Below are 20,830 nucleotides of genomic sequence, written 5' to 3' on the forward strand. Positions count from 1 at the left end.
AGTAGTGATACAGAGAAAATCTTAAAAGCAGCTAAAGAAAAGAAAATAGTTACATATGAGGGAAACCCCATGATGCTATCAGATGATTTCTCAGCAGAAACTTCATGGGCCTGAAGAGAGGAGCATGATATATTCAAAGTGCTGAAAGTGAAACATGTGCTGCTCACAATAGTCTATCCAGCAAGGCTATCATTCAGAATAGAAGAAGAAATGAAGAGTTTCCCACACAAACAACAATTAAGGGAATTCATCACCATGTAACCAGCCTGATAAATAATGTTAAAGGAGATTCTTAGAGTGGAAATACTATAAATAAGAGCAAGAAAAGTAGGAAGCACAAAAGCACTAAAATTAAGTATGTACACAAAAATCTGTAAAGGGATTCATGAAATAGAAGGATGTAAAGTATGACACCATATGGAAAAACATGGGGGTTTGAAGTAAAAACGTAGTGCTTTTAGAATGGGTTAAAATCGAAGCAACCATCAACTTAATATAGACTATTATATGCAAAGATTTTATACATATACCTAAAGCTAACAACAAATCAAAAACTGGTAATAGGTTAAAAAAAAGAAATACAGAGAAAAGAACTCAAGTGTATCACTAAAGAAAGCTACCAAACCATGAGAAGAGAACGAGAGAAGAAAGGATCAGAGAAGAACTACAAAGATAACCATAAAACAATTAACAAAATGGCATTTAAATACATACCTACCAATAATTACTTTGAATGTAACTGGACTAAATGCTCCAACCAAAAGAAATAGGGTGACGGAATGGATTAAAAAGCAAGATCCATCAATATATTGTCTACAAGAGACTTATTTCGCAGCTAAAGACACATGGAGATTGAAAGTAAAGGGATGGAAAAACATCATGCAAGTGGAAGATCAAAGAAAGAGCTGAGGTAGCAATACTTATATTGGACAAAGCAGACAAGTACTTATGCTGGTTCAGTCTATAGAGCATGCAACTCTTGGGAGTTGTGAGTTCAAGCCCCATGCTGAGGACAGAGGTTAAATTAAAAAAAAAATTTTTTTTTTCCTAATTGGACTTTAAAACAAAGACTGTAACAAAAGACAGAAAAAAAAAAAAAGACACTACATAATCATAAAGGGAACAATCCAGCAAAAAGATATAACAATTGTAAATACTTATGCACACAGCATGGGAGCACCCTATTTAAATACATAAAGCAGCTAATAACAAATATAAAAGATGTAACTGATAGCAAAATAGTAATACTGGGGAACTTTAACACTCCACTTACATTAACAGATAGATAATCCAAAAAGAAAATCAACAAGAAAACAGTGGCTCTGAATGGCACATTGGACCAGATGGATCTAACAGATAAATTCAGAACATTCTATCCTAAAAAAGCAGAATACACATTCTTTTCAAGTGCACATGGAACATTCTCCAGAATAGATCACATTTTAGCCCACAAAACAAGACTCAACAAATTAAAAAAAAAAGAAGTCATACCACACATCTTTTCCAACTACAGCACTATGAAACTAGAAATCCACAAGAAAAAATCTGTAAAGAACTTAAATATATAGAAGTTAAATAATATGCTACTAAACAATGAAAGGGCCAACTAAGAAATCAAAGAGAAAATAAAAAAAATACATGGAGACAAATGAAAATACAATGTTCCAAAATCTTTGAGATACAGATAAAGCTGTTGTAAGAGGGACGTTTACAGCAATACAGAACTACCTCAAGGAGAAAGATAAATCTTAAATGAACAACCTAAACTTATACCTAAAGAAGCTAAAAAAAGAAAAACAAACAAAACCCCAAACCAGGAGAAGGAAGGAAATAATAAAGATTAAAACAGAAATTAAAAACAATAGAACAGGGGCGCCTGGGTGGCTCAGTGGGTTAAAGCCTCTGCCTTTCGCTCAGGTCATGATCTCAGGGTCCTGGGATCGAGCCCCGCATCGGGCTCTCCGCTCAATGGGGAGCCTGCTTCCTCCTCTCTCTCTGCCTGCCTCTCTGCCTAGCTGTGATTTCTCTCTGTTAAATAAATAAAATATTAAAAAAAAAACAATAGAACAACTTAATGAAACCAAGAGCTGGTTCTTTGAAAATACCAACACAAATAATAAACCTTTAGCCACATACATCAAAAGAAAAAGAGAGAAGGCTCAAATAAAAAAAATAAAAAATGAAAAAGGAAGAGAAATAATAATCAAATCACAGAAACACAAGCAACTATAAGAGAATATTATGAAAAATTATATGCCAAAAATTGGGCAACCTAGAAGAAATGGATAAATTCCTACAAACATATAACCTCCCAAAACTGAATTAGGATTGTTATCCCCATCATCTATTTCATCCATCCCCTCACCCACCTCCCCTTTGGTGACCCTCAGTTTGTTCCTTATACTTAAGAGTCTGTTTTTTGGTTGTCTTTTTTTTTCTTTGCTCTTTCAGTCTTTTAATTTTTAGTAGAGACCCATCTCAGGTAAAATGTATAGTCCCAGTAAAAGATACTTCATTGTTTCCAAAAAACCTATTTGTTTCTAATACTTCAGTTAATATTTTATCATATTGATCTGCCTTATATGTTTTGTACCCATATATCCATATATGCTCTTCTCTTTACCCAGAATAACCTTCCTCTTTTTCCTCTCACCTGGTGATCTAAAGAGCTTCTGAAAAGCTCTATTCAAACATCAATATCTTAGTGATGTTTTCTCTGGACCACTATTCCTGTTCTACTTACATAAAGTGCACATACCTTTATTACTATACCTATATATGTATCTCTATACACATATCACATCATTTAGATTATCAGTCAACTTTGATATCCTCAAAGTTACCTTATTCAGATTTATGTTTTACTTTAAAAAAAGAGAAGATTTATTTATTTTTAGAGAGAGAGGTGGGGGGCTGCATGAGTGGGAGGCAGAGAGAGAGAGGGAGAGAAAATCCCAAGAGACTCCATACTGAGCATGGAGTCCCACACAAGGGCTTGGTCTCACGACCCTGAGATTATGACCTGAGCTGAAACCAAGAGTCAGATGCTCAACCAACTGAGCCACCCAGGTGCCCCCTTATTCACATTTAAATTCTCAGTATCTAGCACAGTTCCTATGAGAATGTAGATACTCAATAAGTGTTTATACATTAGAAAATATTATTTCAAAGGTTTATCTTTCTAAAATGGAAATCTGATCTGATATAATATTGGTAACTCCAGAGAACTCCTTAGCATGGCATATAAAGTCTCTTCTCATCTGGTCCCACATACATACATGCTTGCCCTCTGTGTTTGAGTAACAAGGAGCCACCATGCCGCTCCCTATATTTGCTGGACTCTTTAATCTTTAATCAGTTTGCTTTTGTTTTCTTCTCTGCCTGGGAGGCCCATCCTTTCCCACAGTAGTCTATCAAATGTCAAAAACACTTTAACGAATTAGTATAAGCATCTAGTATAACCATCTTAATCCCTTCCCAGTTCATTCTCCTTTACAATGAAATCCTTTGTTTCCCACTGTATCCCATACATAACTCTATCATAGCACTTGTGACATCTTATTGTTCTTATTGTTTCTATGACTGTGGCCTCTGTAAGTACTATGAGGATAGAACTAGACCATATATATTTCTATATTCTTAGCACCAAGCCAAGTACCTAGGATAGAAGGGCTCAATAAATGTCAGCAGAATAAAATAATATTGAACTATAAATCAGGAAATTTTATCATTATCAAAATAAGCTATGGCCTACTCTTTTTTTAAATCCAAAGGACAATACAGAATCTTAAAGAAAAGGAACTTTGAAAAATAGTATCTTCAGGGGGAGACAAAAAATATAGAATATACTATACTTTAAAACTATTAGAAGAGCACCTGGGTGGCTCAGTCAGTTAAGCATCTGTCTTTGGCTCAGGTCATGATGCCAGGGTCCTGGGATTGAGCTCAAAATCAGGTTCCTTGCTCAGTGGGAAGCCTGCTTCTCCCTCTCCCTCCATCTGCTGTTCCCCCTGCCTGTGCTCCCTCTCTTTCTCTATGTCAAATAAATAAATAAAATCTTTTTAAAAAGCCATTGGATTTTTATTTCCCTGATGCCAAATGATGTTGAGCATTTTTTCATGTGTCTGTTGGATATCTGTATGTCTTCTTTGGAGAAATGTCTGTTCATGTCTTCTGCCCTTTTCTAGACTGGATTACCTGGTTTTTGGGTGTTGAGTTTGATGCAGCCACTCTGGAAATCACTATAGAGGTTCCTCAAGAAGTTAAAAATAGAGCTACCCAACATGGACGGGATTGGAAGTGATTATGCTGAGTGAAATAAGTCAAGCAGAGAGAGTCAAGTATCATATGGCTTCACTTATTTGTGGAGCATAACGAATGACATGGAGGACATTGGGAGATGGAGAGGAGAAGGAAGTTGAGGGAAATTGGAAGGGGAGGTGAACCATAAGAGACTATGGACTCTGAAAAACAACCTGAGGGTTTTGAAGGGGCGGGGGTGGGAGGTTGGTAGAACCAGGTGGTGGGTAATAGGGAGGGCACGTATTGCAGGGAGCACTGGGTGTTGTGCAAAAACAATGAATACTGTTAAGCTGAGAAAAATAAATAAATAAATTTAAAATGAAAAAAAAAATAGAGCTACCCTATGACCCAGCAATTATACTACTAGGTATTTACCCCATAGATACAAATGTAGTGATCTGAAGGGACACTTCACCCCAGTGTGAATGTCCACAATAGTCATGTCCACAATAGTCAAAAGTGGAAAGAGCCCAGATGTCCATCAACAGATGAATAGACAAAGAAGAAATGGTGTGTGTGTGTGTGTACACATATACACAAACACAATGGAATATTATTCAGCCATCAAAAGGATGAAATCTTACCATGTCTATGGAATGGGAGGGTTTTATGCTGAGCAAAATAATTCAATCAGAGAAAGACAATTATCATATGGCTTCACTCATATGTGGAATATAAGAAACAGTGCAGAGAACCATAGGGGAAGGGAGGGAAAACTGAACGGGAAGAAATCAGAGAGGGAGAAAAACCATGAGAGACTCTTAACTATCTGAAAGAAACTCAAGGTTGCTGGAGGGGAGATGGGTGGGGGGATGGAGTAACTGGATGATGGACATTAAGGAAGGCACACAATGAGCACTGGGTGTTATATATAAGTGGTGAATATCTAATCTCTATATCTGAAATTAATGATGTACTATATGTTGGCTCATTGAATTTTAATTTAAAAAAGCTATTAGAAATTAAATACCAATGCATCTTTCTTGTTTAAAATAATAAAACATTTAGGTAGCTTTCATGTCTAGGGAAACAATTTAATTCTGTTAAGACCATAATAAATATCACTGTGCTTTGCTAAACATCACAACAAACTTCTAGTCTAGTGGTTCTCTATCCTGACTATATATTCAAATAACTGGGGAAGCATTTAAAAAATTCCAATACCTAGTCACATCTCAGATCAATGAAATGAGATTCTATGATGGAGGGTCCAGGCAATGCTACTTTTTAATGCTTCCTAAGTGAATCTAATATTATTTTTCTCTTACAAAATAATAATAAAACTCCTTATATATCTGGCAGTTCCTTCTTGGTCTCAGTGGAGGTACCACTTTATCCTTAAACATTAGTGTTCCTGCTTCCTTCCAGTTCTGTTCTCAAATTCCTAAGATTCCTTGTAAATAGAGAGAAACTGGATTTTAAAATGAAGTTCTATGTTTTCTTCAGCCCTGAATATAACATTCATTATTTAAAAAAAAAAAAAAAAAGAGAGAGAGAGACAGAGAGCAAGAGAGAAAATAAGATTTCCACAGTTTGGTCTTTTTCCTTTCAGAGATTAGGCTCAAGTCTGCTGCTACTTACAAGTTTTACAAAAGATCTAGAATTCCATAATCTCTATTTTGATAGTGGGGCTTAGTCAATTCAAAGCTATTATTTTGTTCATTTGTTCAGTCCTTTGGCCTGTGTCTCCACAGGCCAGTTATCCTCTTTCCCTCACTTTGCTTCTTTCTCACTTACCTCAGAGGCTATGCTGATGCCCATGAGGATATACTTTTGCCGGCTGGATATATAAGGCATATGACTCCTGGCACTTAGGATTTAATATCTGTGATTCAAAGTATTCCTGAGCAATCCAAAAGATGAGTGATACAAAACAATTTTTAATTTGGTAAGGCAGTACATTTGAAGCCCACTGTTATGAATTCGGTCCTGAGAGTGAGTAGCAAAATTCCTACCACCACTGCAACAAACCTTTGCTTTGTTTTCCACTTAGCATTTATACATGCATCTATATCTATCTATCTATCTATATCTGTAATTCTTAGGATATACTCTAGTGCCATTCGCGACGTGGCATACCGAGAAACATCTTAAATTATAATCATCATGAAAATAAAAGATAGTGTTCTGCAATATCACACTGCAAGTAACTGGCCTTATGAGGAGAGTAGAGTTAGGAGCTAACAATTCAAAACCTATTCAACTTTCTAACCAAAACACTAAGAAAAAGTCACAATATTAATAAAATTCCAAATCAAATTTAGAATATTGGTTAAATTCCTATTAAGTAAAGAAATATTACAACAATTTTACAACAACTTTAACAACAACAACAAAGTAAAAGCCATGTGACAGAAAAGACCGGAGGGAAGGGTTGAGGCTGCTGACATTGAGGCTTACCATGAAGGCAAAGACAAAATGCACAAAACTGAGGTAAACTACAAAAAGAGCTTCCTCAAGGTGAAGTTGACTTGCACCAGAGCAACGCGCGATGAACGAGTAATGCATACAGCAAGAGAATGCCACCTATTGGTGCTTTGCAGTATTTGCCTGTGTTGGCGTATTCTGCATTCTGTTGGTGCTTCTTACTAAGAAACATTAACCCCTAAGAAAAATCAGCTATGGCTCAAGGGGATTTCTTGCTTTGCTGATATCATCCCCTTATTTGTGAATCCTGTATGAATTAGTCCACACTACAGAAGTTATTATATAGCAAGTGCATACTCTCAAAAATAAAAGAAAGCAAAATAGAGAACAAAATCTTCATCTCACTGGTAACTGAGGAGGGCATTAGCATCTTCTTCTGAAAATTAACAGTATCCTGTAAGGACTAATATAATATCCTACAACAACTAATACTAGCCTATAATATACTATAGTCCTAACTGGTGAGGAAAAGGTCTTGTGTACAGATTTTAGCCAATGTGCATGGAGGGAAAAGAATTAGGAATCACCATTTTACAAATCCCACTTAATCAACAGCTCCAGGTAATGTTTGTGCCCATTCTTGGTTCAAGCCATTAGATGAAAGGCTGATAAAAACTTTTACAAAGGAGAAACAGAGTTGTCACCACCTGAATCCACTGTTCAAGCAGCCTTTTACACTTTCCTGAGCCCCAGCTTTGACCAATTAAATTAACATCCCTCAAGGTGAGCTCAGTCAGGCATCCTTATCTTTTGCAAAAAATATTTTTAAGAAGCTCCCTGAGTGCTTCTAATACCCAACCAGAGTGGAAAAACCATTAATCCAGAGTTAAGAGGATAGACTTTACAGGATATACAGCACAGAACAGTGATTCTCAAACTTTAATGTGTCAGTTAAACCCCTAAGGATCTTGTTAACAACAGATTCCCATTTAGCGGGTCTAGGGAGGGCACCAAGAATCTGCTCCCGATGAAGCTAAAGCAGCCAGTCCCCTGTGAGTAGAGAGGATAGAAACCAGTGCTGTCCAAGGGATAAGAAGAGTGGCATATATAATTAAAATTTTCTAGCCACAGTAAAAAGAATGAATTTTAATAATGTACTTATTTAACCCAATATACCTAAAACATTACCATTTCAATATGTAGCCAATATAAACAGTTTTTAACGAGATATTTTAAATTCTTTATTTCATGCTGTCTGATGTGGATGTTATACTTACAGCACATTTCAGTTCACACAACTCACATTTCAAGTGCTCACCAGCCACATGCACAAAATGGCTAATGTCCTGGACAGCACCGGTAGAGAAGAACAAAGAAAGAAACCTCAAAGAACTAACGCTGGACATTCTATAGGAAAAGTCTGCAAACAGATAACAACAGGACAAGTACGAATGCGGGAAACTAAAGTCTTCAGAGACATAATTATACGTCATGTATGACTTTGATTCTTAATTCAAAAATGCAACTACAAAAAGGTTGGGCTTTTTTTTTTTTTTTTTAGACAATTAGGGAAATTTGTTACAGATGAGCCCTTAAATGATAAAAAGAATGTCCCTAATTTTACCAGGTATGATTATAAGATTACGTGAGAAAATGTCCACTTTCTTAGAGATGAGTAAAGAAGTATGTAGGAAAGAAAGAACGGGATTTGCTTCAAAATAGAAAAAAAAGAAATAGGAAAATGAAAAGAGTTAAAACAAATGTGATAAACGTTTGGCAACTAACTGTTCAATCTAGGTGATGGGTAATCAGGGCTTTATTACACAAATCTCTTTTTTGTGTACACTTGATAATTCTTTAATAAAAACTTTAAAACATAATAATAGCATTAGAATTTAAATGCTAATTTTATTTTTTATAAAGATCAGCTACGTGCTAAAGGGTGAAAATAAGTGAACAAAACAATGGTATTTATGTATTAATAATATGTGTGTTATTTACAAATTGTACTTTAAGGAGGCTTCCTTTCTTTATGTACTCAGTGTAAAACATTTACTAAATAAGGATGCCCAAGTTGAGCCTCTTCTAGTCTGAGTCACTTCTTCTCTGTGAAACACTGTCTTGTAGTTCCAACTGTTGGTAGGCCCCTTGCCCAAATACACTGACATCTGCTGTACTGAAGAATATGTCAGCAGTTTTAATGAAACATCATAACTAAAGGCAATGAAATAACACCCATATCAAATCTGTACTCTTTCTTGTTGTAATATGTAATTTCCCATTATCACTCAAGAAAGTACAATACAATGTAGTTTGACCTAACTATCTGGTATCTGGCTTTTTTCTCTTCCAGATGCATCTTCTTGATTTTTCTGTGTTTACATGGATCACAGAGTACACAATATGTATTAACATGATGTTAACTCTTAGTAATAATTGTTACCTGCTACAAATATACATGATCAGGAACTACCATAATTTGTCCACTATTAACTGGGCCAGGATGACATCACTGCACTCTTGTTAGGGTCTATGCCACTCGCTCTAAACCTTGTGAAGCAGGATGCTACAGCATCACTGACTTCTGGTTTGCAGGCTGACAGATCACACCATCACTACCCACAAGGAACTACACAAACGTGGCTGTTCAACTATAACAATGCCCTAGTTTTAACAACGTGTGGTTCTTTACTTCTGTTAGCTAGACTCTTCAGTTCCTTCATGAGGGAGCCTTATAAGACATTACTATTCCTATAGCTTTTCACACCATAAATAGAAAAACTACATCAGCCAAACAGCAAAAACTCCTTTTTATAAATTTTAATGGTATTAATCATGACAAAGGTATTTAGACTTTACTCACTATTCTGAGCCTCTCTAGTCCTGAGATTTGAAATTAGCATTTTACAAAGATCTAAGCCTGTAGATGAGCACAAACCTTTCCTTCCATGTATGGTTCTCTTCAATTAACAATGTGACGACCAATGATGTCCATCTGTCCACTTCTTTAACTTATGAGCTCTTTGTGAAGACAGACTATATCCTTCTTATTCTTTGTATTCTTGGTACTCGCAAGCACGGAAGTATACATTTAAATAAATGTTTACTGAATAAAACTAAACTCAAAAATGAAAAGGTTTCCCACCAGATAGCATAAATAATATGACAATAAGTTTTTTATAAGGCCATAAACAAGACATTTCATAATTTTATAAAAGACTTTCCATATATTGATTCAAAGTGTAACTAATACATCAAGCTTGCTTGTATTTATTTTATTGGATGAAGTTTAACATGCAAGCAAAATTGAATTAAAACTTATCCAAATAAAATAAAAATATGCCACAGATTTCAATAAAACCATGAAAATAAAAACTTAGAATGATGCTGTATTTCTCAGTGAAATAACGGCATTATTCCTAATCATTATTTGGAGATTTAAAAATTTTTGACACTTTAAAATTCCACCAACATAAATTTAATCACCCAAATACAACTTAGTCAAGACTAATAATCCAAAATAATCCAATTAGTATTCCATCAGTAATCGATGAAGAAAAGAATTATAGTTAAAAGTGGTACCAGTAAAGTAGTAAGTAGCCATGTATGTCTTCCTCCCAATATGTGCAAATCTATACCTTAATTATAAATATTAATCCACATGCCATTTGGAAAGTGGTTCTGAAAAACAAATATTTTGAAACTTGGGGATAACACAATCAAAGTCTAAATTCATTTGTTTGATCTGTAGCATTTGGGCATAATAAAGTAAAATATTTCAAATTTACCATTTATCCACATGTATTTAATAAAGATATTTTAAGATTTTTATGGACCAAAAGAGAGGAATAATCTTTGAATGTTTCCTTTGTTCTAACTGTATTTTACATAATAGCGTTTAATACTCATAGTAATCTAATAAGGTAAGTTTTATCTCCAGTTTACAGATAAAGAGACAGAGGCTCTAAGGTATTATTAAAGACTGATGTCATAATAATAGGCAAATACAAAGCCAGTGTCTGAACACAGTCCCCATCTGTAAGAAAGCTTTAGAATGCTCCTCTAGTGCACCATGCTCACTTGTACTCTACCCAAAACTATCGGACGTTCACATTTTAGGAGTATTCAAAGACAAATTAAAGCATACTTTAATAGTTACTCAAAAAAAAAAAAATCTAAGCATTGAGAAATATATAAAAAGAATAAACTAAACGACAAAGGATTTAAATCAACCAGGAAAAGATGATTAACATAATATGAAAGCAAATATTACATGCTTCATAATCCATTTAATACTCCTCTCCTGACCTTTTCCTTTACACGTTTAAAATTTTAATCTTCTCAGGGCCACTACTGTCTTCTCAGGATTAACAAAGAGAATTCCAGTGCTCACATTTCATTGCAGGCCTTCCTAAGTGTTGACAAAAAATATCAGTAAGAAAAGAAGGGAAAAAAATGTCCACTTTCTCCCAAAGCCACAAATATGTCTAGAGTATTTATTCTGTACCTTATAGATGATTCAGTTAATGTAGTGAATTGAGAAGAATCTCAGAGGAAGGTATCTTACTCTTCTGTTTAGTATCCTTGTAAGCGGTTTTTGTACAAAGGAACCTTGTAAGATACCAATTTACCTGGCTAAGAGTATAGCCATGTTATGTGAAAGTACATCTTTGACCCTAAACTCAAGAAAATAGCCTAATTCTGATTGGTGACTTTCAGTATTTATTTTTTGCTCTGGTAATATTTAGTTAAAATATCCTTAAAGGCATTAAAAACTTGTAAGTATCGATGATACTCTACTACCATGTAAGTGTAATAAAACTATAACTCAGATTCTTTCTTCAAACTAAAAAGTTTGAGTCTTTTTCTTTACATTATCAGAAGTACAATAAATGCGATACATTTTACTTTTCAAATGAAAGTATCTTTTTGATAAAATAAAATCTGATTTCACAATTATTTTTAAGTTAAAAGCATTGAGACAAACTATCAGTATCAACTGCAAAGGAAAAATTAAATTAACTTCTACTCTTCTAGCTGTAAAGAAATAACTAGAAATCTCCATTTTTCATTTCTGGATATTTTTCTCCCTGCTTACAGAAGCAAAGAGTTATGGAAGGTATTAATCTGCCTCTCAATGAGTGATACTCCATAGGACAAACTCTCAGTAAAATATTAGAAAAAAATAATATGTGAACACAATTCCTTTTTGCCAAGACACAAATTCCTAGAAAACACTAAAGTTTTATGTTAGTTAATAAAAGATTTTTACTTAAAAAAATCATCTTTCATGTTTACTAGGTCTCAGAGGATCTCCCTGGAAATTATATGTTAATTACAAAAGGAAACACAATAACTATACCAAGAGAAAAACACATTAAATAAATGATTAAAATTAATACCAGTAAAAAAGACCAATAGATTCCATGGACCTCTGGATATGATATCCCCGACACTTATAGACACCCCACTTATATTCCAATCACAAATGGATAAACTCATTCTAATCATGAGAAAAAGCAAACCAACTCAAATTGAAGAACATTCTATAAAATGACTAGCTTGTATTCTTCAGAAATATCAATTTCACACAAGACAAAGACTGAGAAACTTTTCTAAGTTAAACGTGACTGAAGAAATGAGACTCAAGAAACGAATAACTAAATGCAAAACATGATTCTGGACTGGGTCCTGTACCAGAAAAACCAAAGCTGCAATAAGAGATATTATTTGGACAACTGATGAAATTGGAATGAGTTATGGATAAGATGAAAGTATCACACTGATTTAAATTTCTGAATTTGATAGATGATCTATGGTTATATAAGAATATCTTGGTTCTCAGGAAAGACACAACTGAAGTATTATGGGATAAAGAGTTGTGATGTATGCAAGAGGGAGAGAATTATGAGCAAATGTGGCCAAGTGCTGAAATTTGGTAAATCTAAGGAAGGGCTTATTCTTCGTATTATCCTTGCAACTTCTCTGAAATTTTGAACCTATTTCAAAATAAAAACTTTTAAAATCATCTTTTCAGATTAAATAAATATTAATGCGAGAAGATTTTCACCATAAACAATTATTTGATAAAATCAAGTTTGATGAAATGGTATGATTAGTACAAGTGCTTTGAATAGTGACAAATTAAGGAGATTATACCAATACACACCTTTCTTCAGGAAAAAACAAAAAAACAAAAAAACAAAACCCAAAACCAAAAAGCCGAAAAACTACTGCTATGGAAAAAAGCTATACTGGGGCGCCTGGGTGGCTCAGTGGGTTAAAGTCTCTGCTTTCGGCTCAGGTCATGATCCCGGGGTCCTGGGATCGAGCCCCGCATCGGGCTCTCTGTTCAGCGGGGAGCCTGCCTCCCTTCCTCTCTCTCTGCCTGCCTCTCTGCCTACCTGTGATCTCTGTCAAATAAATGAATAAAGTCTTAAAAAAAAATTAAAAAAATAAAAGAAAAAAAGCTATACTAAACTGTGCTTAGTGATACTCTGGCACACATGGGAACAAACACTGCACAATTATTGTACTTTGAGTGGTACTGGTTTTATATCCCATCTTTTGAATCAGCTAATTAAACAGTCCATCAATAACTAAATAAATAATTTAGAATTATGTATATGCATTTGAAAGAATACACATCAAATTATAGCAGTTAGCTCTGGGTAGCTCACACCTGAGGATAGTTTTTATTTTCTTCCTAGATTTTGTAATACTTCTGCCATGAGCATGAATTGCTTTTATGACGAAAAAAGGAAGAGTAAACTTTTTAAAAAGAGTAAGGGAAAAAGAACTTAATAGCAGGCAATCAGACTTCTCAGAGTTTGAATCCTATGTGACAAACATGACATTTTCTTATGTTTACATACTGCCAATATTTTCCCAAAAGGATCTCACTTACAGCTGATCTTGAAGCTCCACAATTATATATTCTAGTTGTTCCTTTTCCAATTTATGAGCCAGATCAGAATCTTCAATCCTTTGAAGTAGTATTTTATTCTGGGATACAGACTCAGACAGCTGGTTCTCTCGAAGTCGTAAGAGTTCTTCAAGATAACCCTGAAAATACAGTACCAACAAGATAAAGCTACCACAAAATCCTAATGTATATCTTGAAGATTAATACTGAGTCGGTTAAATGCTATTCTTTCCATATTTCAATGAAATAATCTCTAAGTATTAATGATGAAATAATAAAAAAAATTCATTTTAATTGAATGCAAAAATTTAACATATGTTCTCCATCCTTTAAAGCCCTTCCCTGAAGTTCAATAAGATGTTTGCCTGCAGTGGGTAAACTGGAAATTTATACATTTTGACCACCTTCACCCATTTTACTCATCTCCACCATGTTCATATTCCTGGTGAACTCTTTCTTTTTTCTCAAGGGCAATGTATTTCTTTAGCCTTAATATTGCTTTTGCCTTAAGGTCTATCTTGAATAATATTGTTATAGAATTTTTTTTTCATATTTGTCTGCTTTACATTTACCCTCCTAATGAATGTTAAAATCTCAAACATATAAATGAAATGACATACAGAAGAATAAATGGCTTATTTTAAAAATTTAACTTATAATTTTTTAGAGGGTGGGAGGGGCAAAGAGAGACTGGGAGAGAGAGGAATTAAGCAGGATCCATGCCCAGCATGGAGACCAACATGGGGCTCAGTTCCACAATTCTGAGATCGTGATCTGAGCTGAAATCAAGAGTCGGATGCTTAACCAAGCGACTCAACCAGGTGCCCCTAAATGGCTAATTTTTATATTAAAACATAAAATTAGAAAAAGTCGAACAAACAAAAGCCTCTTTTAAAACTGCACTATTTTTCATCAAGACAAAGACAATTCAAGTACAGAAAGGAAGTAGCAATGGGTCAACACTTATATTCAGTTAAAAAGATCTTTTGGAAGTGACAGTCCAAAGGCAAAAATGAGAATCAAATCAATGACTTTTGGCAACTGATAAATACCTTCTGTTCCAGGGTTAGCTGATACTTTTGTTTAACTCTCTTACACTTGTTGAACCAACTATTCTCATCCATGATGAAAGGAGGTCCGACATTCTCTGGAGTGCTGCTTTCACTACCACTGCTTCCCAAAGTCCTCAGCTCTTCCTCGTCACTGCTGATGCTGTCAGAACTGGGAAAATTAAAAAAAAAAAAAAAATTTTAAAACTAAAGTTAATATGTTTCACTCCATTAAGAAATACTTCTCTATTTTGTATGCTACCAGTGAGCCAACTCCAAAATATTTAGCACTCCATATACAATTATATTAATGATATTATAAAGACTAGCTTTCTGAAAAAAAATGACAATCTAGTATAAACTGCTGACCTCCTCTCACGGAGTTAAGCCTCAAGATGCTACAGAAGTTGACCTGAGGTTTATAAACCTAAAGAATTAACATAAGAATTGTGAGAATGTTCTGAGAAGAAAGAAAAGATTTCCAGAGAAGAAAACCAGAAAACCTAGATGTGTTGGAAAGAACTTTTTAGATGAGTTTTTTCACTGTCTCAAGTAGATGACTGCCTGTCCAGTATTCACTGCTGTGCAGAAAAATAGCACAACCAGTCTAATGTCAGGGAGGTATAATAGGGCAGTGTTCAAGGTCAGTTCAACTTTAGCAAAGAGGAGATAATAAGAGATTCAGAAAAACTGGTCACTCCCAAGCATTTTCCATTGAAGGAAGAAGGAGAAGCAGAGGTAAAGGAGAGGAAACACTCTTAACAATCCATATCTGAAATTCCTAATGACATCCATTTGGTAGAGGAGGACAGAATAAGGTTAAAAAAAAAAAGAAACTAAATGAAGAAGTGCCCTAAAATGGATATCTGGTTTAGAAGAAAGAAGAGGTATTACACTAAAGAAAAACAGGGAAAAACACATTTAAAAATATAAGCAATGATATTAACATAAGAAAAAATACCATATAAATATTCTGTATAATCTTCAAAATATTAAAAAAAAACCCTCTGGCCTATCAAATGGAGACACAAAATAAGAAAATACAGTAAATAGTAAATTCAAAACAAAAAAATAATATGGCAGAATAATCCCTAATACAAAGTAAGTTACAAAAATCTTTAATGGGTTAAACCTTACAGCAAGAGCCAAATGTTTAAGTTTAATTAAGACAAATAAGGACTGGAGTACGTGGGTGGCTCTGTTGGTTAAACGTCCAACTTGTGATTTTGGCTCAGGTCATGATCTCATGTGTCATGGGGTCAAGCCCTGCACTAAGCTCTGTGATCAGTGTGGAGTCTTCTTGAGCTTCTCTCTCTTCTTTTCCAAACTAAATAAATAAACATTAAAAAAAGATAAATAAGGATCAACAATAAATTGTCTATAAGATACATATGAATACAGAACAACTAAAACTAAAAAAACAGAAAGCACATCAAAAAAATATGGCTCAGGGCGCCTGGGTGGCTCAGTGGTTTAAGCTGCTGCCTTCAGCTCAGGTCATGATCTCAGGGTCCTGGGATCGAGTCCCACATCGGGCTCTCTGCTCAGCGGGAAGCCTGCTTCCCTCTCACTCTCTCTGCCTACTTGTGATCTCTCTCTGTCAAATAAATAAATAAAATCTTTAAAAAAAAAAATATGGCTCAAAGCAGATCCAGTTCAGAACTCATAATTTCATAGGTTTACAGAGATCTAACGGTGGAAAATATCATAAGCATCAAAGAAAGATACATATTTCATTTTCTGAAGTCTATGTTTATACCTGCTGGGCTCTGGAGTCCAGGGACCATGTATGTTGCAAATATGAACCAGAAACCTCTGCATAAGGAAAAGTCCTACCTCCACTGAGACATGCTCAGCCAGGATCTAGGAAACAAACCAGTAAACAAACACATACCAAAAAAAAGTTGCCTGTCACAGCCATGGCTTTTAGTGGACTAGAGAAAATAAAGCAGTGGCTGATGGTAAACCTCCAGCTCTGAAAAACAGACAAAAAACTTCTAAAAAAATTTTATTTGACATTAGAATTAAATGGGTGAAATAACAGGCAGATACAGTTGGGAGAGGGAGTTAATAAAAGATAAGAAGAAATTACAATTATTATTTCAAAATGCTAAGAAAAAAACAACTGCTATGCTAGACTAATGTATCTAGCAATATTATTTTCCCAGAAAGAGGTCAGTATAAATGCACATACTAAGAAAACTAAAACCTGAGAGCTGTACCAAGAAATTCTCCTAAAAGAATTAATGATCATACTCCAAGAAAAAGGAAATGATCCAAGAAAAAACAGTGAGCAAAGAAAATTTTAAACTTATGGGTAAGCCTAAACAAATCTTGAGAGCATGAAACACTAACAGTGATGTCTGCTTTGTGGAATTTTAAATACATCAATGAGAGAGCTAGAATTCTGGACAGTAATAGCACATGTCAAGAATGAAATGACTAAGGTTACAACAATGCAACGTCCTCATTTATATGGATAGATAGTAAAGATATTAACTTTAGACTTTGTTAACTTTTAAGTATGTCTATTAAAATTAATGGAATACCAATACAAGAAGAAAAGTATAGTATGTGACTTGTAAACTAGTAGAGAAATAGGAGGAGAAGAAAAATCAATCCATAAAGAAGGAGAAATAGAAAAAGGGTAGAAAAAGAAAAGGAAAAATAGAATAGAAAGCAAAGAGTATGGGGCACCTAGTGGCTCAGTCAGTTAAGTATCTGACTGCTGCTTTAGGCTCAGATCATGATCTCCTGGTCATGGGATCAAGCCCCACACTGGGCTACACACTCAACAGGAAGTCTGCTCAAGATTCTCTCCCTCCCTCTTCTTCTGTCCCTAACCCCACACTCTCTCCAAAATAAGTAAATAAATCTTAAAAAAAATTAAGGCAAAGAATACAATGGTAGATATCAATCCAAATGTATCAGTAAATGTCCTAATCACCCCAGTTTAATAAGCACTAGGTGTTACATGCAACTGATGAATCACTAAATTCTACCCTTGAAACTAATAATACATTATATGTTAACTAAACTGAATTTAAATTAAAAAAAAAGATAAAGCCTTTTAGACTAGATTTTCTAAATTCCAGTTAAAGATATCTTGATGAACACTGAGTAATACATGGAGCTGCTGAATCACTATACTGTACACCTGAAACTAACATAACACTGTATGTTAATTACACTGGAAATAAAAAATTCCAGTTAAGTACTACTTCAAAAAGATATACTTAAAAAAACAAGGACACAAAAAGGCTGAAAAGCACTCTATTTCATAAATTCCTGTTGTACATTTTTTATACATTAACTCATCTGAAATCAGGATACAGCTCACAACTGATGACATCTCACCTGCTGTCAAAACATTTTCTCACATATTAATGTCTCTAAACTGAGATGCGTTTACAATGGAAGTCATGCAGGTTAGATGAAATATGGTTTAAAAAATAAAAATATACTAAAAAATGCTAACCTAAAGAAAATTGGTGGGATTCTATTTACATCAGACAAAAATGGGCTTTAAGGAAAAAAAAAGTACTGTGTATTTATATGGCTACTACCTACTGACAAAAAAAATCATTATTTCAGGAAAATCTAAGAATTCAAAACTTAGATACATCTTTTAAGTTAGATTCAAAAACCAGAAAGCAAAAATTCAAGGTACCATCTGAAAAAAAATTGAAAAATCAGATATAGTAATGAAAGAATTTAATTCATCAACTCAAAGAGATGAAGCTTATAAGAAAGGATATAAGGAAAAGATATAAGGATATAAGGAAAGAATCCTTATAAGAATGGATATACATATCAGAACAGCCATTAACAAGCATAATCTAATGAATATAGGACCCAATCATTAGAATACTGACCAATTCTAGGCCATTTTTAAACAAATTTCAAGAAACGAACTTTATGTGGACCATATTGCCCATCACAACTCCAACAAAAGCCCTGAAAATTAAAGTTTATATTTCAAATATTATTTGGTCAAAAAATTGGAATATTTTAGTTAAAACAACCAAAATAAAAAACTTATCAAACTTATAAGATACAACTAAAGTAGCACTTTAAGGGATATCTGTAGCCTTATATATTTTTAAGAAAAGAAGCAAATTTAAATAATGAAGAAGAAAAAAAATCATAAAAATTCTCCATAAAATGGGTATAGAGAGAACATATTTCAGCATACTAAAGACCATATCTGACTAGTCACAGCTAATATCAAAAGTCAATAGTAAAAAGCTAAAAGCCTTTCGTCTAAGCTTAAGAAGAAGACAAGGATACCTACTGTCACCATTATTATTTAGCATAGTTGGAAATCCTAGCCAGAACAATTAGGCAAGAAAATAAATAAAAGGCATCTGAATTGGAAAGGAAGAAGTAAAACTGTTTGCAGATGATATGATATTATATATAGAAGACCTTAAAGATACCAGCAATAAACTGTTAGATTAAATGAGTTTAGTCAAGATGCAGAGTACAAAATCAATATACAAAATAAGCTGTGTTTCTACACACTAATGACAAACTATCAAAAAGAAAAATTAAGAAAACAATCCCATTTATAATTACATAAAAAAGAACAAAATATCTTAGAATAGATGTAAAAAAGGAGGTAAATTATTTCTACACTGAAAACTATAAGACAGTGATGAAAGAAACTGAGAAAGGCACAAATAAACTTCAAGACATTCCTCTGCTCACAAACTGAAAAAATTTAATATTGTTAAAATGTTAAAATGATACTGCCCAAAGCAACCTAAGATTCAATGCAATACCTATCAAAATTCAACGGCATTTTTCATAGACCTAGAATGATCACAAAATCTGTTCAGAACCACATCCACTAAACAGCCAAAGCAATCTTGAGAAAGAACAGAGTGGGGGGCATTGCACTTATTGATTTCAAACTACACTACAAATCAACAGTTATCAAAACAAAATGATAATGGCATAAATGTAGACACACAAATCAATGGAACCAAATGGAGTCCAGAAATGAACCCATGCATATTTGGTCAATTAATTTATGACAAAGGAGCCAAAAATATACAACTATTAAAGAATAGTACTGTTAATAAGTGGAGCTGAAAAAACTGATCAACCTCATGTGAAAAAATAAAGCTGGATTCCTATTTATACCATACACAAAAATTGACTCAACAAAATAAAGACTTGAATGTAAAACCTGGAACTGTAAAACTCCTAGAAGAAAACAGAAAGTAATCTCCCTGGCATCGATCCAGACAACATTTTGGATTTGAGGCCAAAAACAAAGGTAAACAAAAGCAAAGCAAAAATAACAAACAGGCCTACATCAGACTAAAAGGCTTCTGCATAGTGAAAGAAACCACCACAAAATGAAAAGGCAACCTACTCTCTGGGAGATAATATTTGCAAATCATAAACAATAAGGAGTCAATATCAAAGTAGAAACTCAACAGCAAAAAGACAAATAATCCATTACAAATGGACTAAAGACCTGAACAGACATTTCTCTGCAGAAGATAGGTAAAAAGCTCACAGGTACATGAAAATACGGTCAACATCATTGGTCATTAGGGAAATGAATTATCAAAACCACCAATGAGATACCACCTCACACACATTTGATGATGCTATCATCAAAAAGACAAACTATAACTAATGCTAGTGTGGATGTGGAGAAAAGGGAGCCCTTGTGGCACTTGGTTGGTGGGATTGTAAATTAGATACAGCGACTATGGAAAACAGTACAGAGTTTCCTCCAAAACTTAAAAACAGAACTACTGTATGATTCAGAAATTCCACTTCTGGGAATATATCCAAAGAAAACAAAACACTACCTTGAAAAGATATCTGCACCCTACAAGTGACACCATGTATGACAGATGAGAATGGAAACAATTAAGGGTCTATCAGTGGATGAATGGATAGAGAAAGATGAGGTATATGTATATAATAGAATATGAAATTCCGCCATTTGCAACAACATGGATGGAACTTGAAGGCATTGTACTAATAAGTGAAATAATATCAGAGAAAGACAACTATATGATTTCATTCATATGTAGAATCTAAAATACACCCCCTCCCAATAAAACTAGTAGAAAAAGAGATCAGATTTGAGATTACCAAAGGCAGAGGGCAGAGGGAAAGAGGAAATGGAGAAAGGGAAGGGAAATTGGAAAAAGGTGGTCAA

The 20,830-nt window shown here is 34.1% G+C and overlaps 1 protein-coding gene across 8 annotated transcripts in view; it reads right to left on the reverse strand.

The window, feature by feature from the left end:
- Positions 1-20,830, reverse strand: part of RUNDC3B (RUN domain containing 3B) — a 135,086-nt gene that overhangs the window by 24,338 nt on the left and 89,918 nt on the right. For all 8 annotated transcript variants that reach the window (XM_046020538.1, XM_046020535.1, XM_046020537.1 and 5 more), the window contains 2 exons: positions 14,647-14,815; positions 13,577-13,734 (listed from right to left, as the gene is read on the reverse strand). In XM_046020538.1, the coding sequence (XP_045876494.1) occupies positions 13,577-13,734; positions 14,647-14,815 (327 nt within the window). The remainder of the gene's footprint in view (positions 1-13,576; positions 13,735-14,646; positions 14,816-20,830) is intronic.

This window comes from Meles meles, chromosome 10 (genome assembly GCF_922984935.1).
Source record: "Meles meles chromosome 10, mMelMel3.1 paternal haplotype, whole genome shotgun sequence".
Taxonomy (NCBI): domain Eukaryota; kingdom Metazoa; phylum Chordata; class Mammalia; order Carnivora; family Mustelidae; genus Meles; species Meles meles.